Source organism: Pelecanus crispus, chromosome W (assembly GCF_030463565.1).
Source record: "Pelecanus crispus isolate bPelCri1 chromosome W, bPelCri1.pri, whole genome shotgun sequence".
Taxonomy (NCBI): Eukaryota; Metazoa; Chordata; class Aves; order Pelecaniformes; family Pelecanidae; genus Pelecanus; species Pelecanus crispus.
The window spans coordinates 19,100,979-19,126,350 of record NC_134675.1 but is presented as its reverse complement, the minus strand read 5'-3'; the positions used below and the strand labels follow the sequence as shown (position 1 = coordinate 19,126,350).

The 25,372-nt window shown below is 38.7% G+C and overlaps 1 protein-coding gene across 1 annotated transcript; it reads left to right on the top strand.

Annotated features, from left to right (window-relative positions):
- Positions 1 to 6,537: 6,537 nt before the first annotated feature.
- Positions 6,538 to 23,820, top strand: LOC142596489 (interleukin-6 receptor subunit beta-like). The gene is given in 13 exon segments (XM_075725612.1): positions 6,538 to 6,691; positions 7,034 to 7,185; positions 8,881 to 9,040; positions 15,098 to 15,180; positions 16,331 to 16,565; positions 17,735 to 17,911; positions 17,996 to 18,097; positions 18,653 to 18,799; positions 19,248 to 19,388; positions 20,709 to 20,805; positions 22,141 to 22,222; positions 23,099 to 23,147; positions 23,150 to 23,820. Coding segments are annotated over 12 exon segments (2,001 nt in total). The 5' UTR covers positions 6,538 to 6,691; positions 7,034 to 7,128.
- Positions 23,821 to 25,372: the final 1,552 nt, after the last annotated feature.

Sequence of the window (25,372 nt, the reverse complement as noted above, 5' to 3'; positions counted from 1 at the left end):
TGCTTTTTAAGTGTTGGCTTTTATGTTCCTTCAGGTGTTTCACAGTATACTTTTATTAACCTGAGCCATAATTAATATAACTTAATATGATTTTAACACTAGCAGTTTTTTAATAGTTTTGTGGAAATATTGTTTAACCTGAAATAAGTAATTACCAAAAAGAAAACCAATAACTTTGTAATGATGCAGTAATTAGCTGACATTGCTGCTGTTCTAATGTGGCGCTGATTGTGATACCAAATGCTTTTTCTGAGAGAGAAATCCTATATTGAACATTCTTTAAAAAAAACTTCCTTTTTGCCTTTTACACCTGCTTCACTCTTTCCTCTTTCTTCAGTGTAGAACCTGCATTTGCTGCTGTTCAGCAGCTTTTGGCAATTAGCAGGAAAGTGGAGCTGCTTCTTTCTACCTAGCTTGTAGCTGGCATCAGGGTTCTCAGGAGCTTCAGATCCTTCTGCAACTCAAATTGTTCAACTTAAATAGCTTTTAATAATTATTAATAAGTAAGGTCTATCCTTAATAGAGCACAACAAGCTACTATGAATAAAATTAACTCTATCCCAACCAAAACCAGCACAACTACATGCAATCAAAACCAAGGAGTATTTCCAGTCATAAACTGCAATTTCTTTTCCCTCTGATAATAGTAAATGCAGCTTTTAAACTTTCCTTTCTAAGGAAAAATGTGGATTTCCTTTAAACTTATTAGTGAGTTGCCTTTTATGGGGTAAAGCTCAGAATACCAGTTTCCGAAGGAGCTTTGTCAGATCAGTGAAAATAAAACTTAAGAAGCAGGGATGCTACAGGAAATCTCATCTCAAATCTTAGTAAACCTAGAAATTATATGTTTAGCTTCTAGCTATAAGAACAAGATGAAGTCTGCTTGTAGAAATAAGCTTGTGGACTAGATGCCCTATTTGACTAAGCCAATCTACCTATTCCTTTCAAGATGCATAAATATAACTAAACATGATATAGCTCATATGCCTAGTATCTAGTGAATGGTCACTTGCTTTTAGTAATTTAGGGCTGCTTTATAACTGCAAGTTGAGAAATCCAGATGAGACTTTGTGACTTCAAAACGACTGAAGTGGAAGCTGCCTTGTGAATGCTTCAGTTTCTCTAAACTGTTTTGTAGAGTTGTCAAAAGGGAAAACAAGTGAGCTCTGCTGCAATACAGAAATAAAGAACATAAGATGTTGAAAACCCCAAAGTTTTCCAACTTTTGAGGAATTACGAACTCCTTTGTAAGGTTTTTGAATTATGTAATGCTTTTTCCTGCAGTAGTCAACAGTTCTTGACATGGAAGTGTTGTGCTTTGTAATTCTTAAATGTACTTTAAGTCACTCTTGTGAATGAGACACTTGGTTTTGTGGTGAGTTGTTCTGAACCTTGTATAAGGTGTTTATATCAGTGTCTCTGAAAGGTAGATAAGTATGGTAACCGTAATTCATAGGGTTCTGCTTTAAAACCTGAGCCACAGTGTTAAGCTCTCTATTCTAACTGAACCTCCCACAGAAGTACAAGTGAAGTTTGTTTCCATATATGACAGGAAAACCTTAAGCTGATGCATTTCTTAAATTTGTAACTAAAGAGGCTTTAAACTATATCAGTTATCTTAAATAGACATTAGATTTTGTTATAGCAGTGAGTAAAATGGAAAGAATATGCCCCATTCTTTCTCTAGAGTGGGAAGATACTAACTCTTTCAGGAAAGTAAACGTGCATACCTGAGAAATTGTCATAGATCAAATACAGATCTGAATTTGACAGTGATCTAAAGTGAAGAATAGTAGCTTAAATAATAAAAAAAAAATTATCTTTCTCTGTTATAGGAATTCTGTGCAGCATGTTTTCTGGGTGGAACTGGGTGGCCTATGGCTTATATCTGTTCTTGAATATTTGTTCTCTTGAAGGTAAGACTTCTGTCTTTCAAATATAAGAGACTTGTAGAACTTCTTTAATTGGATGCTTGAAGCACATATTTGCTTTTTCTGTAGATACTTGTGGGGTGGGGGCAGAAAGTGAGATGTATTAGGATAGAGACACCTAGGCTGTGCTCTTAATCTGGTAAAATAATGCAGTGTTTAAACCAATACTAACTTCTGCTTCCATTCATTACTGGTCTGTGTACAGAGATAATGAATCAACTTTGGTCAGTGGAAGATTGCTTTGGTTCTGCTGACATCACTGGAGTTGGTAACTGTAGCAGACTGTAGTTTAATTGCACATATGCCAAATGGTATCTAAATGAAAGCATGTCTTAGACTAAACAGCTGTTAAAGCAATAAGCTACCAGTGAACTGGTGTTGTAGGCTCTATGATCAGGTTAGAGCCACAGGCCATTTCTATTGTATAGCAAATTATCATCTTGAAGATGTTTAGTATGGCTGTTGATTCAAGCAATATTTCAGTCAGCTGACCTTTCATCTTTAAAACTTGACACTTTTCTATTTATGTGCCAGTGTAGCAATAGTCACAACGTTATTGTGTTGAAGTTCCTTTGTAAGAGTACTATCAAATGTGCAGAGTTCACTATAATTTGCAGATACTCTTATAGGATACATATTGAAGCTTTTGAAATAGACAACTCAATTATTTAACTGCATGTAACGCTTCTAAAACTAGTCCATCACAACAAAGGTGCACACTTATCCCAATTTTTTCTTAACTTTCTCAACAGAAAAATACCTTTTTAACTGCAAGAGTAACCTCAAGTATATTATCCTCCTCCTTCAAAGCATACTAAACATTCAATCCTTGACTCTCCTCTCTCTCTAAAGGCCCTTGTTTATTAATTGAGCTTTTCTTGCTTGGTAAAATGTTTTTACAAAGCCTAGGGAACACTACACTGGTTTTGCCCCTTAAATCTGTGCTTAGTGGTCCACTAATGCATTTCAGTTTTATAACTGTCAAGTAACTAATTAATTTCCTGCTTAGGCACATGTTGTAATATTTTTAACATTACAGTAGTGTTGTATTGGCAATATTGATTATGGAATGCTCTTTAGGTGTTTGTTTTTTTTTTTTTTTTAATTGATGCCTTTCTTTTTAGTTTCAGGTGGACTTGTACGGCCGTGTGGTCATATCATCGCAGAGTCTCCTGTATTGGCCCTTGGTTCCAATTTCACAGCATTATGTATTTTGAATGAGAGCTGTGTTGACTTTGGCAATATATATGCTAATCAAATTATCTGGAAAGTTAAAAATAGAGTGATACCTAAAGAACAATATCATGAAATAAACAGAACAGTTTCCAGTGTCACATTTAATGACACTTCTTCACTAGCTACTCCTCTGACCTGCACCATTTTAACAGATGGACAGACTGAGCGGAACATTTATGGAATTACAGTTACATTAGGCTGTAAGTACTGTTTTTCTTGCCTTTTATTCTGGTCTTAAGAAAATTGCTTCTGAGAAACAGGGAAGAGAATGCGAACAATGAGAAGTGTGCACGAGACACTTATTTCCATTTCCTCAGCTCCTAGATAACTGTATAAAACCACTATCAAATTATGTGCCATCAAAGCTGGTAAATATCCACAGAATAAAGTTTTCTGAAAAATAAACTACTCGAGTATTTAATGAACAGAAAAACGTTAAAGCAGGAAGATTTAAATTTCAGAAAGATGATGTGAATTTAACTGAAATAGATCCTAGGAAACAAATTACTTGCTGCCGTTTAATGTTCAAGGAAATACAATAAGGTCATATGTCCTACTAAATGTTTTCTTCATTAACGGACTGAGAAATAATTAGTCCATCTGCACCACTAAATCAAGCCTGAACTGTCTTACGGATGGAACATACTATTTGGACTACTCTACTGTTATATGTAAGAAAATACTTTTACCTAATTATAAACTTTCCTTGTTTAAGCACAATAGCACTTGCATAGTTCTGAGCAAGTGCTCTTTGAGACAAGACTGAGGTCCTCAAAGTAATACAAATCACTTCATATACTACTTTTTAATTAGTTGGTGGACAGTTTATAAAATAATGGATAAGTGTTCATGTGTCCTTAATTCCCGAGTATGAATGGCTAATGAATTATGTTGCCTCCTAGTGTTGTCAAAAGGTATTGCAGTTCATAGAATCATAGAATCGTTTAGGTTGGAAAAGACCTTTAAGATCATCCAGTCCAACCATTAATCTCACATTACCAAGTCCACCACTAAACCAATTAAGGGTAGAGTAGCAGCGCCACGCCTCCTGGCTTGGTGGCTGGATTGTTTTTTTAATGAAAGTAAAAATTAGGAATAATTAAGCTTGGAAAAGACCTCTAAGATCATCATTCCAATCATCAACCCAACACCCCCATGCCCACTAAACCATGTCCCAAAGTGCCATGTCTACACGTTTTTTGAACACTTCTAGGGATGGTGACTCCACCACCTATCTGGGCAGCCTGTTCCAATGCTTGACTACCCTTTCTGTGAAGAAATTTTTCCTAATATCCAATCTAAACCTCCCCTGGCACAGCTTGAGCCCATTTCCTCTTGTCCTATCGCTAACTACTTGGGAGAAGAGACCAACACCCACCTCACTACAACCTCCTTTCAGGTAGTTGTAGAGAGCGATAAGGTCTCCCCTCAGCCTCCTCTTCTCCAGACTAAACAATCCCAGTTCCCTCAGCTGCTCCTCATAAGACTTGTTCTCTTGACCCTTCACCAGCTTTGTTGCCCTTCTCTGGACACGCTCCAGCACCTCAATGTCCTTCTTGTATTGAGGGGCCCAAAACTGGACACAGTATTCCAAGTGCGGCCTCACCAGCACCAAGTACAGGGGGACAATCACCTCCCTGCTCCTGCTGGCCACACTATTCCTGATACAAGCCAGGATGCTGTTGGCCTTCTTGACCGCCTGGGCACAGCTGGCTCATGTTCAGCCGGCTGTCTACCAACACCCCAGGTCCTTTTCGGCCAGGCAGCTTTCCAGCCACTCTTCCCCAAGCCTGTAGCGCTGCATGGGGTTGTTGTGCCCAAAGTGTAGGACCCAGCACTTGGCTTTGTTGAACCTCATACAGTTGGCGTCAGCCCATCGGTCCAGCCTGTCCAGGTCCCTCTGCAGGGCCATCCTACCCTCCAGCAGATCGACACTCCCACCCAGTTTGGTGTCGTCTGCAAACTTGCTGAGGGTGCACTCAATCCCCTCATCCAGATCATCGATAAAGATATTAAACAAGGCTGGCCCCAAAACAGAGCCCTGGGGAACACCACTTGTGACTGGCTGCCAACTGGACTTAACTCCATTCACCACTACTCTCTGGGCTCGGCCACCCAACCAGTTTTTTACCCAGCGAAGACTACTCCCGTCCAAGCCATGAGCTGCCAGCTTCCCAAGGAGAATATTGTGGGAGATGGTGTCAAAAGCTTTGCTGAAGTCCAGGTAAATGACATCCACAGCCTTTCCATCATCTACCAGGCGGGTCACCAGGTCATAAAAGGAGATCAGGTTGGTCAAGCAGGACCTGCCTTTCATGAACCCATGCTGGCTGGGCCTGATCCCCTGGTTGACCTGCACTTGCCTGTTGAGTTCGCTCAAGATGAACCTCTCCATAATCTTCCCCAGCACCGAGGTCAGGCTGACAGGCCTGTAGTTCCCCGGGTCCTCCTTCTGGCCCTTCTTGTAGATGGGCGTCACATTGGCAAGCCTCCAGTCATCAGGGACCTCCCCTGTTAACCAGGACTGCTGATAGATGATGGAAAGTGGCTTGGCGAGCTCCTCTGCCAGCTCCCTCAGTACTCTCGGGTGGATCCCATCTGGCCCCATAGACTTGTGATTGTCCAGGTGGCATAGCAGGTCATTAAGTGCTTCCTCCTGGACTATGAGGGCTCCATTCTGCTCCCCATCCCTATCCTCTAGCTCAGGGGCCTGAGTACCCTGGGGATGACCGGTCTGGCTGTTAAACACAGAGGCAAAGAAGGCTTTAAGTACCTCAGCCTTTTCCTTGTCCTCGGTGACAATGTTCCTCCCCCCCCCGCATCCAGCAAAGGATGGAGATCCTCCTTGGCTCTCCTTTTATTGCTAATGTACTTGTAAAAGCATTTTTTATTATCTTTTACAACAGTGGCCAGATTGAGTTCTAGCTGGGCTTTTGCCTAATTTCCTCCCTGCAGGACCTGACAAGATCCCTGTACTCCTCCTGAGTTGCCCGCCCCTTCTTCCAAAGGCGGTAGACTCTCCTTTTTTCCCTGAGTCCCCGCAAAAGCTCCCTATTCAGCCAGGCCGGTCGTTTTCCCCACCGGTTGGTCTTATGGCACGCGGTGACAGCCCGCTCCTGCGCCCTTAAGACTTCCTTCTTGAAGAAGGCCCAGCCTTCCTGGACCCCTTTGCTTTTCAGGACTGCCTCCCAAGGGACTTTCCCAACTAGCGTCCTGAAGAGGCCAAAGTCTGCCCTCCGGAAGTCCATCGTAACAGTTTTGCTGCCCCTCTGCTTGGCATCACCCAGAATCGAGAACTTAAAAAGATTCTCTGAAGGAAACCAAACTTAATGCTTTCTATCTTGTTTTTCCTTTTTTATTTAGGCCACGAGATATCTTTCCTGACTGCATACCAAAAGATGTAAATAATTCTTGTACCATTACTGATGTTCAGTTCTTTGTTAACCTGGAAGTCTGGGTAGAAGCAGCAAATGTTCTTGGAAAGGCTGAATCTGATCATCTCGGTTTTGATCCCATTGAGATTGGTAACTATATGCCTCTTAAGCTTTCGTAGTACATACAACTGCAGCTTTTGTGCAAATTGCTGAATTGGCATATTAATGTTTCTTCAGTATAAAAATAAACACTGCCAAAATATTGTTGACTAGAACTTGAACTGTGCTGGACAAAGGTAGGGAAGGTGAGAGATTTGATCACCATTCAGATAGCAAGTTCTTGTTAAATAATCTGCTTTAGAAACTGGTGTGAAGTAGCAGCCATTTGAGATTGTGAGAGGCCTTAATGGTAGTGTTACAGCATAGTGTACCAACTGCTAGAGGCATGATAAAATAATACAGCTGTAGAGTTGACTCTAACTTCTTTTCTAGTTAAACCTCTGTCTCCCCACAACTTATTAGTCAACTCGGGAATACTGCCTACTGTTCTGAAGCTTTCCTGGGAGAACCGTATTTCAGCAGCTGTGATGAAACTGAAATCCAATAATCGCTATAGGATCATTGGTGAAACAAATTGGATGAAGGTAATTCAAGTAATGTCCCTTGTCACTCTTCTGCTGTAACCCAGCCATTTGTCAAACTGCAGCAGAAGTTCCCTTACTGCTGCAGTTCAGAGTGTTCGCTTTATTATCTTTAGGACTTATGTGGCCTCCCAAGGTAGTTTATCTGGCCTACTCATGAAGGCTGTGAGCTAGGGTTTTTGGCAATCTAGAATACAGTGACTTGGTCTCTTATTTATGGACTTCTCTGCTCTCCTCCCCCTCATGTTTCAGTATGTTTATTTTGAATTTTCATTTTGTACATGCAATACCTAGAACATTCATAAACTTTGGTCTTCCCATGTGCATGCAAAACTACTGATCTAAATGTCATTTAAAGCTTGGGCAAATGCTGTACAGTGTTGGGATGCTTTTTTGAACTTGCTGTACCTTATACAGTATGGTTGTCCTGCATACATGCAGTGGCCGCAGTGCCCATCATGGGGGTTGATCTCTGGATGATATTCTTAAATAGTTGTTTAACCTTAAACAAGACCTGAACTGCATTCAGGGGACATAGCAATAGGAACATGCTGGTTTGAACATCCCAAGGACATTCAGAACTCTCAAGAGCTGTTGTGACTAGCCTGAAGGAGAAAGGGATGGTGAAGGAGCAGGGGAAAGTGTACCCCTCTGTCTCCCCCACGGATTGGTTTTCCAAGGAGAAGAGGTAAAATGTGTAATTATTAATAGTTTCTGAGAAATGGCTCCTGAAGTATGGGAATGACGGCAGTGCTGAGTACAATCTCATGACCAATAATTTTATTATACCATAAGCCAGTGTGTCCTGGTTTCAGCTGGGCTAGAGTTAATTTTCTTCCTAGTAGCAGGCATAGTGCTGTGTTTTGGATTTAGTAGGAGAAGAATGTTGATAACATGCTGATGTTTTTAGTTGTTGTTAAGTAGTACTTATGTTAGTCAAGGACTTTTCAGCTTCCCGTGCTCTGCCAGGCACACAAGGAACTGGGAGGGGGCACAGCTTCCCGAGCAGCGATCCCTGGCCAACTCCCCCCAGTTTATATACTGAGCATGACGTCATGTGGTATGGAATAGCCCTTTGGCCAGTTTGGATCAACTATTCTGGCTGTGCCCCCTCCCAGTTTCTTGTGCACCTAGCAGGGCATGAGAAGCTGAAAAGTCCTTGACTACTGTAAGCACTACTTAGCAACAATTAAAACATCAGCATGTTATCAACATTCTTCTCCTACTAAATCCAAAACACAGCACTATGCTAGCTACTAGGAAGAAAATTAACTCTATGCCAGCCGAAACCAGTACACTAGCAAAGCTCTGGGGCAGGGTATTACAGATCAGTAAGTAGAGGAATTATATGGGAAGGAAGAAACTTTGTATGCCTTATGCTTAGGAGAGGTAGACATAAACTGATTAAAAAAGAAAATGGAATATGAGAAATTGTGCTGAGATAGCTGTTTACCTATTCTAGTGTATGTATTGTGTTACACCTGGTAAATACACACACTATGACTGATTCCTTACCAAACAGTGGTTGAGAATTGAAGCTTTTGAAAACAGAGGGAAGAAACAATGTTATATTGGGTGTGTAATACATGGTTTAAGCTGTTTGCAGTGGGGAGCCCTCTTGGATGGGAGCTGTAGTAGCACAGAACTCAGCTTTACACTTTTTGATCAGTGCCTCTAAAATCCTCCTGCCATTTACAGGTTCCTCCTGAAGATACAGCTTCACCAAGAACTTCATTCAGTGTTCAAGGGCTCAGACCCTACACAGAATATGTCTTTTCAATTTGTTGCATGAAGGAAGATGGAGTGGGCTACTGGAGTGACTGGAGTGAAGAGAAAACTGGGGTCACCACTGAAGATAGTAATATATGAAAGTAGGTCGCTGACTTTCAAAATGTGAGTGCTCAGCAGTTTGGTAATAACCAACTGAAATTGTGTATCCTCACTCGAGCTATTTGATTATACATGTAACAAGGCTCTCCTGAGTTACTTTCAATACTGACTGACTTGATCCATGCCTTCCAAGGAGCATGAGAATAGCTTCCCATAAAGTTAAATAGGCCAGAGGTGCTCCCTGAAAATAGCTAAAACAGGAGGTAGGGAAGAAAAGCTTTTTTCACAGAAAGTCATGTTCTCAAAGTCTTTAGGGGAGATGTAGGCTTTATGTTTGTACCTCCTTTCAAGGGCTTGGCTTGTTCTGAATTTATCCTCTGTAACAGAAGCTATTCTGCCTGTGAGAAAGGCAGTCTGTCTACCAAAAACTTAGTTTAACAACTTGGGGTTTAGGAAGCCATTAGAAAGTTGAACAGGTGAAAGTTGATCAGGCATCAATAAGTACGAAATAGAAGATTCTAGTCATATAAGGTATGTAGACTTCTTCACAAATTTGGTAAAGCAATGATAGGAAACAATATGCATATGGGAAGTGTAACCTTGTTCACCAAAGCATTTAAGTTAAACGCTCTGGCTTACTGGTTTTCCCAAGTCTTTCTGCATATACAACACTTTCTTGCTTGTCACAGTGTCACTTACAGCTGTCTTCTGTACTGTCTTGCACTCACTTGTTCACAATATTCTACCCACAGTAATTGGATTCTTGGTGCTCATCACTGATGTGGGAGGCATAAGAAAGAGAATGCCATGTATAAACTGCTGACTTGTAAGCAAGATTGAATCTGTGTGGAAAATAGTTTTACTTCAGCTGTATTCAGTCACAAAAATCACTGTTTCATTACAATTTCCCTTCTTGATGACACAATCATTGGGGTTGTCATCTTGTAGATCTGGACTTAAGGTATCCTGTCCCTTTGCAGTAAGGGTGAACACTGAATTGCTGCTCTCATGATTTAATGAGGAAAACTTTTTACCAGCAGCAGCTCTTTGGGGGCAGTGTTTGGATCATGTTCAGTCTTGCACAAAAGGACTTTGCAAGCAGGATATATACAACTTCAAAGTATAAACCAATTCTTAAGATACACTAAAGATAGCTAGGACTCGGCAAACCACTAGGTTAAGCTTTAAGTTCACAGCCCTGGAAGAAAACTGCTGAAGAGCCTTGGTCAAGTGTCAACCTTCACTGCTTTGTGGAATAAATCCTCAGCATTGTGAAGCTGCTGCTGTGCACCAAATCTGTTCACACTACAACCAGCTCATCAACTTGGCTGACCTTTCAACTCCTTGTGACACTCCAGTCAGCTGTAATGACATCCTGTTTCCACTGAACTGTATGTTCTGCAGGTGTGCTGTTTCTTCTTGGATTCATTCATATTTCTTCAGGGACAATGGCACTGAGACTGTTATTGCACTTAATGTCTTCTGCTAAGATCATAGAATCATAGAATCATAGAATGCTTTGGGTTGGAAGGGACCTTTAGAGGTCATCTAGCCCAACCCCCCTGCAGTGAGCAGGGACTGCTTTAGCTAGATCAGGTTGCTCAGAGCCCCATCCAACCTGACCTTGAATGTTGCCAGGGATGGGGCCTCTACCACCTCTCTGGGAAACCTGTTCCAGTGCTTCACCACCCTCATTGTAAAAAATTTCTTTCTTATGTCTAGTCTAAATCTATTCTTCTTTAGTTTAAATCCATTATTCCTTGTTCTGTCACAACAGGCCTTGCTAAAAATATTCTCCCCATCTTTCCTGTAGGCCCCCTTTAAGTACTGGAAGGTCGCAATAAGATCTGTATGACTGCATTCAACAGCATGTTTTTTAACTTCATTGGTTGCTTCCTCTTGATCATGAACACATGCATTGCTTGATATGTACTGTGGCATTAAAGTAACTACAACTCTGTGTTATGAATTTAATATACTTTACAGCTCATGGAAGTCATTACAGTATCTCCCACCAGTGAGGCTCTCCTGCAAGTTTGTCTTTACAGAAGACTGTGCCTTCTGCCACTGAGTTGTGCCAAAATCATTAGTTGAGTATGTTTAGCATTTTCTGTTACTGATATTTTCTTGTTTGGCTGTTTTGTTTTGCAGCATTTCATGACTTAGCAATTGTTGCAGCAACTGTAAACTCATACAAAGAAAATTTGTACAACTTGAGCAGTAATTATTGGAACACTGACATTAAAATCACACCCATGCATTTGTTACAGGATGAAAACTCCTATTCTCAAATAGTGAATTTCTTACATTTTCCATTAACAGCAACAAAACTACATGCAGTATGTATACAAACACAACATAGACCTATGCATTTGGCCCTTTAATTAGACAAACTGGGTTTTTAACAAGTCACATACTGCAGTATGCTCATCTGTAGGATCCAAACCATGATCTCCAAATAAAAGCACCATGCTTCGATGTATAACTTATCTTTCTGTAGTCTATTTTCCTTTTGTCATTCATCTGAGTAGTTCACTTAAACTGAACTAGAACTAATTTAAGATCTTTAATAGATGCCTTGAGAGGTGCTAACTGGTATCATCTTGAATCTGAACCTCTATTGGTGTCAGAATACCATGTATTAGTGTCTTGCTTCTTGCTAAAAGTAAAATGAACTAATTTCAGTGTGCAGTAAGCTATTGGGGAATACTTGTGCCATTAGCTGTGACAGACTGTTTTTTCTGCTGGTAGAACAGCATTATAACAAATTGTTGTAGCTACAATTCCTAATAACAGAATAGTCACTCTTTTTCTGCATTGCTTGCTGATCAGTTAGCATTTTTTTTGCTATTGTAGCAATAAATTGACAGTAAAATAATTTCCTGTTCTGAGTTTGAGGTGTGGTCACCTTGCAAAGTTATAGGCTAGTGGGATAATTTAAGCTGGAAAGGACCTCCAGAGGTTTCTAGTTCCCTGATCCTTTTTTTACCAACTGTTGGGCTTGGACAGGGACTTCAGGTTGCAATATTGGCAAAACCCATACCAAAATTTTATTCTATCTATTTTTTACTGTGCAGTTGCCTATTGCAAAGATTAAATGAAACAAGCAGACACTGGACGCTTAAGTTACTTATACCATTGTTATTACCCTCATAATCAAATTACAAAACTCACTTTTGGATGCTGCGCTTTGTCTAAGACTATATTAAATCCATATCCCAGAAGATTCCACACCTACTTCGAATGAATAATCAGGCAGATACCTAGCAAAGCCTTATCCATTCAAAATATTTGGTGTTTTTCTCAATAGCAAGCTATTGAGATACAGGTGTATTTACCGCTACTATATTCAGGAAGGTGTACTTTATATTTTCGTATGGTTTTGTCCAAGTGTTATGTATATGTACTTCACTATCAAGTGAAGTTTCAACAGGATTCTTAAATGCAAAGGTGCGAATGTACAATCATGGTGCTGAACAGTAATGCAAGTTCTGGCAATGTTTAAATCTTTTGTCATTTGTTTCCTGATAAGGATTAGGTAGTAAAATATCTACTTTGTACCTCCAAATAATGACTGTAGCTGAGGATCTTTATATATAGCAGAGCAGGCTTGCTGCATAGCTGTGTATATCGCAATGATATACATTGTGATTTCTGGGGTTTGTAAAATTAGTATGTTGCCCTTAAAGGGATTTGATTTTTAAAAAGCTTGTTTGGTTTCTTCCTAAATCAGTAGCAGCAGCATTGGGAATCACTTGCTGACTTCTGACTTTAAAAAGTTAAATGATATTGGGAATTTGTCTTGCTCTTCCAGCAAAGAGTGAAACTGCTTTAGCTTGGCCCTGTTTCTATTTCATTTCTATTTGGTGGACTGTAAGACTGACTTTGTTTCTAGTCTATATTGATCCTATCCAATATGGAGCCAATGGACCTTCTGGTTGTATGCTTGATACCCAGTAGGGAACCTGTTCTTCTACAAATACTTTGTGATATCTGTTTACCTTCCAAGTCAGCCTGATTGTTCTTGGGGTTTTTTTGTGTGTGGTTGGGGGGGTGGTGGTGTTTGTTTGTTTTGGGTTTTTCTTTTTGTGTGTGTGTGTTTTGTTTTTTGTATATGTGCTTTAGCCTTTCCTCCTTGCACTCTTCCTGGTCTCCTTTCTGTAATATCCTATATGTTCCTTGGTGCCTTCCAAGGCACCCTCTTATAGACTTAAACAGTCTATATAGTTCAGCATTTCAGTGCATCTGTCTCCTAAACAGAGTTAAACCAATACAGGTTTCATTGTCAAAACACCACTTTGTGCTTGGAGCTCAACTGCACTGGTTAAGAAATCCTTCCTTGTTTATCTTGAGTTACCAGTAATGAGTTTTGATTGAATTTACATAGAATCATAGAATGCTTTGGGTTGGAAGGGACCTTCAGAGGTCATCTAGCCCAACCCCCCTGCAGTGAGCAGGGACAGCTTTAGCTAGATCAGGTTGCTCAGAGATTGTTACTAGATAATTGATTGTGAACTGTGTATTGGTGATTTTGACATACACCAACAGAATTAACATTAGATGAAATGAAATGACATATAAGTTTCTCTAAGGTGCACCAAATTTCTAATATAAGTTACAAAGTATGTCTATCACCTGTATTTGTTTCATTTAATGCTCATTTATAGTAGGATTTTTATTCCATTTAGTAATTGTGTATTTACAGAGGGTCAATTCCAATAGACTTGATCAAGGCATATAATTTACATTCACATTTAAATTCCTAATGACCTAACATTCATGTCATTTATATTGGATAAGTAAGAAAAAGACTGTAGTATATACCCCACTTGTTTAAACAAAATAGAATTTGTGTACAAAATGGCATTGTTTCAGCTCTACTCAAAATTTATTTTCTCTGGGGGAGATACTGTAAAAACATTTTTTTTTTTTTCCCCCTCCTTTCCCCTGTGCTTACTATCTCAACCTGAACAACGAGGATTTCAGGGCTGCCTACTTATTAGACTGCACTGCTGTTCTGCTGTGGTGGATGGCTCTGCAAAAATACTGCTATTAGTGATTAAGTATCCATGTCTTATTTTAGCCTCAGAACAAAGGTGTTATGGTAGGAAATGAACATGAGGCAGGTCATGTTGCATTCATGGTCTTATATTAGGCAAGATGTACAATTGTTTCTGTTTCATGTGAATCAAAGTGGTGTACTCCGATGAGAATGTTAAGAAAGAGCTCCCTTTGCCTCAATTCCCAGTTCTCTTTCCCTCCTGATATAAAGCATAAGAGACAAGATGCACCCTCTAGACTTGATAGTGCTTTTTGGAGGTAAAACAGCCAAAAACTCGTAATGATTAATATTAAAAATGCAATAAAAGAGCTCCTAGAGAAAATAGTCTAGCAAGATTATAAATGTAAATGTGTTTTAAGATAATCTTTCGTTCAATTATGGCTAAGGCCCTGACAAAGGGTTGGCCACTCTTTTGCTTTATGCACTGTAATAGATTGATTCATTCTACTTTTAAATGAAATTTGTAGTAGGAATACCACTTGAATTTTACAGTACTGACACCATAAAGTATTGTAGTATCGTACAAAAGTACTGCAATTCTGTTACCCTTTTTAGAATAAAGGATATAGGAAGCTTGGGGAATTCTGACAGGAGGAACCTGTCTCCTCGTTTACTTTTCTGCACTTTCCCTTTTTAGGTGACTTGATATTGAAGGGTTGTAGCTACAGGCCATAGCAAAGTTTGCAGTATACAGAAGTGCAGGGCTGTGCCTCTGGACACACACTACCCAGTGTAGGTTTGGTTGTGTCTCAGCACTGTTGTGTTCAGCCCATTATCGCAGATGCTCAGCATGGTGACACTCAGTTATTTTGATATTGTGCACTTAGAGCAGAACTGGTGTTTTTCTCATCCCTTCACCTTTCTATGGAGGTGTTCCACTTAATGTACTTCTGAGGAACTAAGGAAACTTTTTTTTTTTTAAAGCACATACAAAAAAAGCAAGCAGCTAATGATAGTCAAATGATAAATTCAGACAGATTGAAGAAAAATACTTCTACTCTTGAGCATTGTTTCTTTCATTAGAACCGTCTAAAGGACCACCCATATGGAGGATCATTGATGCATCTCTCTCGCCAGCTTACTGGACTGTGCATCTGATGTGGAAGGTAAAGCAACATGATAAACTGCCGGGAATTGAACATTCTTTTAAAAACATGAGTTTTTAAGTGACAAAATTTATCTCGATGAACTTGAGTAGACAGCTGGGATAGTACAGGTTTTACTGATACAAGGAGTGACTTTAATTTTTCATTACTAATTATTATAATAAGAATACTTAAAGTACAGATGTAAAGGCCATCAGTTAACTGACACACATCTGTGATCCAGACTATACAGAATCCACTTTCAGATTCCCAACCTGCTGTCCTTAAGCAGTCTGTGGAATTGGAAACTTTCACTTGAACAAAGTAAACCTTCACATTATGCCTTCTGCTGTATCCCAAAACTTTTGTAACACTGACTGGACAGGGGTGCTTCAGCTGCAAAATCCATTAAGCCTAGAGACATTCCAGAGGCCAAACTTATTAAATATAGCACTGCGTGTTTGCATGCGGTAGGTCGTTGTGTCTAGTTGACTGATTAGTCCAAAGCTGAGAAAGTGAATGCAATTATGGTCAGTCTACATCTGCTTTCTTCTGGTCTGTGAACTTTGTGTCACATTCGATCTAGCTGTCTTTTTATTATTTTTTTTCCCTATTACTAGATGGTTTGGGTAAAGTTACATGTATATTGATATGGCATCATTTTCTTATGTAATTCATATGCCACATGCCACTTCTGACATTATTAATTAGCTTACATTTAGAAAACTGGTGCTACTTTACAGCTTACCCTTTTCAACAATTTTCTGTAAGTTACCTGAAAACTAATACTGTTACAGATAATATAGAAACAAGTATTTTTCCAGGCTGTTTTGCATTCAGGTTCAACCCAGGTTATGACATGAGATTCCTCTTATGTCATTTTGTTGTAAAGTCACACAAAGCACAGGTTCCATCCACATATGTTCTGTAATCTTGACAGAAGAGCTTTTATTAGACTACTAGATAGGATTGTAAGCCAAGAGAAAGAGGATTTAAACCAGAAATAGTTCTGGAAGTTACTGCTTTAAAGAAATGAACTCTGAAGTTGTTTGTGCTTCCCTTATGTAGGTCAAATAGCTGCATATTTAACTTGTCTTGCTCTCAGATTTTTAAATTATGCCTCAAAGACAATAAAGGTTGTCACACTTGTTCAGTATCAGTCTAATCAAAGATGTGTTTTTAATGGGCATTGGAGTCATTTGAAGCCAATGGAGTAATCTTGCAGTATGAAGTCACTGTCAGAGCTAAATCATCTCTCTCCAGTTCACCAGAGAAATACAATGTTAATACCACCAACCTTACACTAAAGCTGCCAAATGGAACTTATGAAATGACTGTGATTGCCCATAACAGAGTCGGGGCATCCCCTCCATCGATTTTACTTATCCCAACAAGTAATTCAAAAGGTTAGTATCCTAGTAATGTCTCTTTCAAATGCATCTGTGTGGCTTTTGCTATGAGAAATCTTCAGTGTTGTAAAATTGTACCTTTTTACATGGACGCATAATTGCAGTACTGCTGAAGGTATCTCCACTCTTACTCCTTGTAATTATGCTACCACTTGTATATTGGGGAATGTGCAGAGCTATGTACTCAGGTTTATTTGAAGCTATGCATGCTATTTTGCTGTTCTTTTTGATCCTTAGAGCTACTATGCACTATATTCCCCATTGGCTTTTTTCTTAGCATAGCAGGCACTTTTGTTTTCGTGGGTTTTGGGGTTTTTTTTTTGGTTTGGTGGTGGTGGGTTTTTTGTGTGGGTTTTTTTGTTTTTTTTTTTTTTTAATCAAAGGGTTGGGGAAGCAAACATCCTTTACTTCATATATATACCATTTCACCATTGTTCTTATTCCTTCTGCTTTCTGATCCTCACCCCCCCCTTTCTTCTCTTGTCCCAGTCTCACCCTTCCACACTTACAGTATCTTGCCTGGTTGCCTTGCCCTCTGCTTCCACTGTTTTCCTACTGTTTGTGTTCCTTTTTATTGTGTTCCTTTCATTGTGCAATAGTAGTAACTACAGGAGGGTTCCTCCTTATTTCCAGCCTCCTCTTAGACAATCCGAACACTACCAGATCTGCTGCTTTTAGTGTAAACACCAAGGGAGAGCCACAGGTTCTAAAACTATTAGATGAGCTAATTAAGGGTATGTTTCAAACAGAGTAGCATTTCAGCCAGAAGTACTTGGTAAGGTACGCAAGTGTGTTCAGGATTAGAATGGGAATTTAGAAGTGTCTCAAGGTTTGATTTCCCTCTGAAATAGACCCATTCTTTTGGAAGAAACTTAGTATCTCTTTACTGTGCAATAAGACAACTTATTGTGTTTGAGAACAGAGAAGCTGAGTCTAATTTCCAGTTTTTAAATTGCCTAATACTGCTTAATTTGGATCTCTGATACAAAGATTCAGATGTAAGCTTCCAAATTTCAGAAAATGGCTTTTATGTTTACCTAGGCTCTGTCAAATCGTCACCATTACAATAACCAAAAGTATCCACACTTAGCAAAGTAATTGTTATGATGAATATCTAGTGGAAGAACTGTCAATATTTATCACTTTTCTATTTTCTTTCATTACAGCTCCTGTGAAGAATATTAGAACAATACCTAAAGATGGCAAGTTGTGGGTAGGGTGGACTGCTCCTAACAATTATGTTCTTAAATATGTGATTGAATGGTGTCTGGTGTCCAACAGCTCAGACTGCATCACAGAATGGCAGAATGAACCAGGGAATGCTCAAGGAACGTACTTAAAAGGTATTTAGCTTGTAAGTCTACAAATATTTTGTAGAACACTCTAAAAACCTAACAAACATTCACATTTTAAATTCCTTTTATTAGGTGATATCAAGCCGTTCAAGTGTTACTTGATAACTGTGTACCCTCTATATGCTGATGGTCAGGGAAGTGGACAGTCTGTGAAAGCTTATCTTCAGCAGGATCGTAAATACAAAATAGTAATCTTGGAGCACATAATCTGACTTTCTTGGCTAAAGTGAGACCTTTGCTTTAATGTGGACTGCATAATGAAAAATGGTCCTACACTTTGAGGGTCATCTGACATAATTGGTCTTGTCCCCTCTGTTAATATCTATTCTGCTAATTCACAATATTTAGGAATTAAACAGATGTCTCTAGCTGACTGCCCCCTTTTCCAACTTTTATCAGATAATTTGGCACAAGTTTATTTTATCGGTACAGTAATATTTCTATGCTGGTTTATTTTAGATTTCAAGTATGAATCCAAGACTAATTAAATTCAGTTGAAGATTTCATGTGATCTGCTGATTACTGTTTTTCATATCTTTTTTCCTAGAGGTTTCTCTTTTAAAACATCTTTGGAGTTGCTATATTGTTTGCAAATAATGCTTTGCAGATGAGTTAGTCCAGCTATTCCATTGAAGTTTTTATGCAGTAACAATTCAGTGCTCAGTAATACACTGCTGCTGTGGATGGGCAGGATCCCCAACAGAAACTAATCTTCATCTCCCATTACAGGTCCTTCAAAAGGACCAACTGTTCAGACAAAAAAAGTAGGAAAAGCTGAAGCTGTTTTGACATGGAACCATCTCACAGTGGATGAGCAAAATGGATTTATCAGAAGTTACACAATATTTTACAAAACTGTCAATGGAAATGAAAGAGGTAACAGAAAGCAGAGAAGTGCTTTATGGCATTGAAGTATTCCATCTGTTTCCTTCCTAATACACGTTCCTGAAAACAAGATAGACTCAAGTGTGGTTGACAGTCTGTTCTGATGACACAAAGCTGGTGTCTGAGGTATAGCTCTCCTACATACCAAACAGAAAAGTCCCTAATAAAGAATTCAAAACATTCAGTCTGTGTATAACAGGATATTGAGTTTAACTCAAAGTATCATCAAGAAAGAGACTAAATTCAAACGCTTGAACAGAAACAAATCAATCTGCATTTCTTGTACAAGTTTGTAGTCTTTCTGTGTCTGTTGTAGTTTCCATGCAGCTATGCATTCTACTAACTGTCTTGTACATCTGAAGACACAATGTCCTAATGCTGCTGTTTGTAGAGATCTAATAAATTGTACAGAAAACTAGTATAATTTTTTCCTCTCTAGCTGTGACAGTGGATTCTTCCAAGACAGAATATACCCTTTCTTCTCTAAACAGTGACACACTGTATACTGTGTGGATGATGGCATACACAGATGAAGGAGGCAGGAGTGGTCCTGACTTTATGTTTACTACACAAAAATTTGGTAAGGAAGAGTGACAAAATTTAATAGAAGTAGGAAGTAATGTTGCAACAGTATAGCAAAGCTCTGTGAAATATTTGATGGGAGGGGAAGGTGATTTTATTTGAAAGAAAAAAGAAAAAAAGTCACACTCATATTTGCAAGCAGCAAGGCATGTGATATCCAGGTAGTCTGTCTAGTACTCAATCACCAAGAGGTATTTGTCCAGGTAGTGTAGTCAGGTTTTCTTCTGATTGTACAGAGGACAAGGGACACTAGCTATCCTCTGCAGGTCTCCTGTATCACTGTTATGTTGGCAAACATGCTGGTTTTGGATGTGTGTTTTGTGTATGCTTTAGGGTATAGTGACTATTCTTTTGCCCCACCTTCATGTGAGTCATTAGAATTTACTCAGTGCATTTGTCTTGTCAGTTGGTGTCTGATGGCTCCTACCTGGTCTTAGAGTCCAGAGTATGTTTTAATCTGAGGGTATGTTTGCCTTTATTATCCTGATCTGGGTGTCCTGAGAAGCTGCAGAGATGTGTTGGGATCTTGTTCTGCTAATCTAGGTGCCAGTCAGCACATGCCATTCTTACAACCTCAGCTTCCACATGCCCATTCATATAACTTATTAAAGTTTGTTACAGTTCTCTACAGAGACTCATTTTGAAGAGTTAAATTTATTGTGTGTGCAGCTTTAGAGTGCTTCCTATTTGTAATAGTAAGAGCAACGATGTTAACTGAACTGTGTTGTGGAAAGCACTTTTTTAGGTTTAGAAGGTTTTTTTAATATATTTTTTTCTGTATAGTGTTGCTCTTCCCTAAGGATTCTGTAAGGTATACTTGAAAATGTGTATAATGTTGGAAAGAATACATAACAGTAATGCAACCTTAAGCGTTTGCAGGCAGAGGATATTTTCATGTACAGAATAAACCGATGGATGACTAGTGATTTTGTTTACATTAGTCATTTGACCATGATGTTGATAGGGCAGTTAGTATGCCACTAAAACACATGGACCACAGCTGCATTCGCACAGATGTTGCTGTCATATCTGCCTAAACTGTAAAATTACTTGCTCTGTCAGTATTCAGTATTACAGCTTCTAGAGCAACCTGCATGTTTTGTTGATGCAAGGAATTAGATTGTTGGGATGGAGCTTTTCATGTTTTTACCAACAGACACTTTTCATAGGGTGAAAAGGTTCTGAAGGTGAATCTTAAGACCAAGTGCTGTGGGTATATTCAGTTTCAGATTCTCCTTGTCCCTTTGGGAATGTGTGCTGCTGCCAAGTTCCTTAAATGTCAAAGGTGGCTATAACTGCTTCTTTTCACTTTCTTCAGGGAAAGGAGAAATTGAAGCCATAGTTGTACCTGTGCATCTAGTGTTCCTGTTGATTGTACTCCTTGGAGTTTTGTTTTGCTTCAACAAATGTGACTTGTAAGTATAAATGAAGTCTTTCTCTTATGCTTCTGATATTTCTGGACATAACAGATGGCAATAATTCAATATAAACAAGTAAATGTTCTGCAGTTAGGTTGGTGATAAAGTTCTGTGTTTTCCTTGAGAAATCAGGGCCTCTTCTGATACTAATTTCTTACTGTTAATGATTAGAACTCAAACCAAATGTTCCATGACTCGGTCCTGCAAGGAAATTCCTGCTTTTCTTGCTAGACTTAGTCAGGATTAGGTTTATTAGGTTTTGATCAGGATATACTGTCTGTGCTGTTTTCATAGCCATCATATGAGAGTGGAATGATGGTCCTCATTTTGTGAAGCACAGAAGAATCTGTTTGCTGGCTATGTTTGAGCTATTTAATTACAGTGTCAGTAAACTTTAAGCTTTGCAGCCAAAAAAATTAGGCAGACGTCTTATCTACCTTGCATAACCTCAGTCAAACCCTGTTTCTATTTACTGTCTGCTGGGAAACATCCTGCTCCCTCTACCCCAGAGCTCTTGTCTGTGGCTTTAGCTGAGAGCTTATTGCTGAAGTCTTTTCCCTGGCAAAGAGTAGCACCTCTCACATGTCCCCAGTCAACTATCTTTCTAATTAAAGACAGCAGTTTGTGCCCTTCTGACCTCCCTGCTGTTTATAAAATCAGTTTTTAATGGACTTCAGTTGAAAACCTCATCTTGCAACATGTTCAAAGTTCTCCTATAGAGGATCTGTTGTTGGAGCCTGTTTCTAAAGAGCGGGATAGATGCATCAATTTCTAAGTTAGTTTGGTTGGGGGTGATTTATATACAGAAACTTCTAAACTTCTGTTGTTAAGTAACAGTTATTACATTCTTAAACTTAAGAGTTCAGAGTTACAAAAGACCAAACAAATTTTTCTTCAAATGTTTTCACTTTTTTAGTTGTGAAGTTGGCTTAGATTGACAGCTGTGATATTCATAGTTATCTTAAAGAAGCAACAGTGAATTTTTATACTGACGTGCATGATAGACCCTACCTAAATAATTGTTCTGTAGCTTCTAGAGTACTATAAATTTGAAAATCCCTCACTAACCATTACCATTTGTTGCTTTGCCTTATGTTATATGGCTACAGCTAATGTGTGGAGGAGTTATAAGCACAGTGCTGTGTTTTGCTATGTAGTACAGCTGCTTAAAAAGATGTAAGGAAGTGCAGGAAGTATTTCTATTTGGAAATAAATACTCTGGCAAAACTGCTGTGTAAGGGACTGGTGTCCTGGATTATGCAATACTTGCTATCAACATAGGAATTTGGGGAATGCATCTTGTAATTTTATTCTGTTTTTAATCCTTTACAGAATTAAAAAGCATATCTGGCCTAATGTCCCTGATCCATCCAAGAGTAACATTGCTAAATGGTCTCCTCAAGTTCCAGCTAAGGTAATACTCATCTTTCTGCATCCTGTATATTCCTAGTCTACAAGGTTTCAAATAAACTAACCAGTGGGAGTCTTCTCTCTTCTAACACATGCAGACTTCAGGGAAAAAAAAATATCCCTGGATGTTAAGTTTCAGGACATTGTGATATGATATGATTAGAAGACTTTATTGCATCAGTAGATTTAGCTTTAGAAATACATGGCCCTTAGCACAAGCTCACAGCATAGAGCAGGCTTTAACATTGTGAATTATATTCAGTTTAGTAGTTTGAAGGGTCAAGCCCTAATTATTACTCATTCACAGGAAATCAGGATTAAGTAAACAGAATTCATGATTCCCATTCTTAAAACCCTGAAGTGACTTGTTGCACAGTTAAGTCATAAATGAAAGAGAGAGAGAGCTCTAAGAGTTCCTCATGGATGAGGAGATGGCAGCAAAATTTATGCCCCATGTGCGGTGGATGACACAGCAAATTCTGTTCATTAAACTGTGGCAACTTCTATGAAGAAGTGCTCTGATGTTGAATATGTTAATGGAAGTATTGTTTGTGTGGCCTCAATACAGAATGTTCCTGTGCTGCATAGTAAATGGTTCTATGTTTATGGCTCTTCAGAATAATTAAAACTAGAGCAAAGCTTGCACACCCATTATGGTTTTAGAATATCTGTGTAATTAAAATTTTGTATTGGAAACAAAGCTATGCCCTTCATTTTGTAACGGATACCTTGGAGATACTGTCAAATTCAGTAAGGAGAAAACTTATGTGAAGAATCTCAAAGCAATTAGACTAAAAATTCAGATATTTAATGAGGGTTTTTTGTTTTTTTTTAACCTAAATAAACTTCCTCTTGGGCATCATCCATCTCTTTTTTTCAGCATAACTTTAGTTCCAAAGGTCAGATGTACCTAGAAGGCGGCTTTACAGATGTGTCGTAGAAATAGAAGCTGATGACAAGAAGTCTTTTTCAGAACAAAATCTAAAACCCTTTGACTTGCTTAAAAAGGAAAAAAGTACTTCAGAAGGGCATAGCAGTGGTATTGGAGGATCCTCGTGCATGTCTTCCCCTAGGCAAAGCGTCTCTGACAGCGACGAAGGTGAAACTACACAAAACACTTCAAGCACTGTACAGTATTCAACTGTAGTACTTAATGGCTATAGAGACCACACACCTGTACAAGTCTTTTCAAGGTCTGAGTCAACTCAGCCACTGCTAGATTCAGAAGAGAGATCAGAGGATCATGCTGGAGAGAGTGACAGTACAACACAGAGGCAGCAGTATTTCAAACAAAATTGTCGTCAAGATGAAACCAACACAGACAGGCTGTGCTTTGAAAGAGCAAAGCAAATTACTCCTGCTAATGGGGGGGATCTTGTTGGATTTGCACAACTGCAGATCTCAGGTCTGAGTTCACAGCCATTGGGCCTTGGGCTGGAAAAAAATACCCAGGAAGCTGCTCTATCAGATGTTTTACAGACAAGTATTGAAGGACAAACTGTGAGACCTGAAACAGAGGAAGGAAATTCACTGTGAGTTGATGAAATGCCAAAAAGTTACCTCCCACAGACTGTGAGACAAGGGGGCTATATGCCTCAATGAGAGAAGAGGCTGGCTCTATTTAGGCCTTCATTAATGCCTGTTCACACTTTCTCCTGTGTTTCTGATAAATTAAGCTAGGTATTTTTATCTGAATGCACATAGAAATATTGAAATTAAGTGAAGAATAATTTGACAAAGTACAATAAGGACTGTGTTTCTGTGGAAAATTTGCAGTTCAGACCTACTGGAGACTTACTTTTATGCTCTACATAAAATCTTATTTGTCTGAATAGCTGAACAAGCCTTTGTGCTACCTTGCTTTTTTGTCTTGTCATATCAGATTTACACATGATTGAAAATGGCAAGCTTCAATTAATCACATCAGCCAATAGACCTCCTAAAAGAAATACTTGGATTTGTGATGGTATACAAGCCTAAAAAGCCAGCTTTAGTTGCTTGGAGCATCTTTGTGCAAAAGTAAGACTGAAGTTTAATATTCTAACATGGAAGAATACTTGCATCATATACTTTTCAGTAGCTTGATTGACTTTCTGAATTTTGACTTGGCACAGTTTCCAACTTACCAGACATGCAAATCATGTTCATCCCCATTTAAAAATCATAAAACTTAAATAGAACTTGCTATGGTATGCAAATAAGAAAATGCCATGATTGCTTGATTCTGAATGCTACTATAGTAATGGATATTCTGCCTACATTTAGATATGTGTGCACATGAATTATATAATAATTTGGCCTAAAAATATGCCTTGCAACTTGACACAGTGATTCAGTCTTCATGTTTAAAAGTTAAAAATCCAGATGAAAACACAGATAAACAGATTTAAAGGTTTCATACCCAAATCACTGTCTGATTATACCATACCTCTTTGGTCATATAAATTGCCTTTAATATGTGCACCTTTGCTGTAAACAGCTTGAGAGGTAAGTAACGAGCTGTAAGTTTTTACCGTTTTTCTAACTACTCGGGAGAAAGGGAATATGATCTTTCTGATTGATTACAACGATTAGTGTGCTGCAACTTCACTGCTAATGCTGCAGGACCTCCTTAAAACTGAAAGCAGCAAAAACCAAAGCATTGAAGTCATTGAAGCTCTTGGAAGAAAAAAAAAAAAAAAAAACAACCAACCTCTGAATTTGAGTGTCACTGGTACTATGTATCTATTATCCATCGTGAGCCACAAATAAGACTTATGTGGTTGCTAAAATTCCTTACTTTTTTCTTATGTCTCAATTCTTCTCTATTCATACAGTTTGCATTTTATTGAAGAAGATACATTTCTTGGAGACTGTCTCTACCAGGGTTTAAAGAAAATGAAATTACATTAAAATAAACCCCTTCCCCAGTGATAACTAGAAATTTTATGGCATTCCTGTAGATTTTTTTTTTTAAACCTTAGTCTAGTCAGCTTTCTAATCTGACACTAATAAAACCTTAATTCAAAACACTAAATGCTGTGTTGTGAGAATAAAACAAGGGTTTTCTTTCTCCTTCAGCAAAAGAACTATGTATTTAAGACCACCTGAAACTTTCTGTGCTGTGACCTCTGGTGCTGCTGTTCTGCAAAGCAGTTGCTAAAGGCCCTGGAAA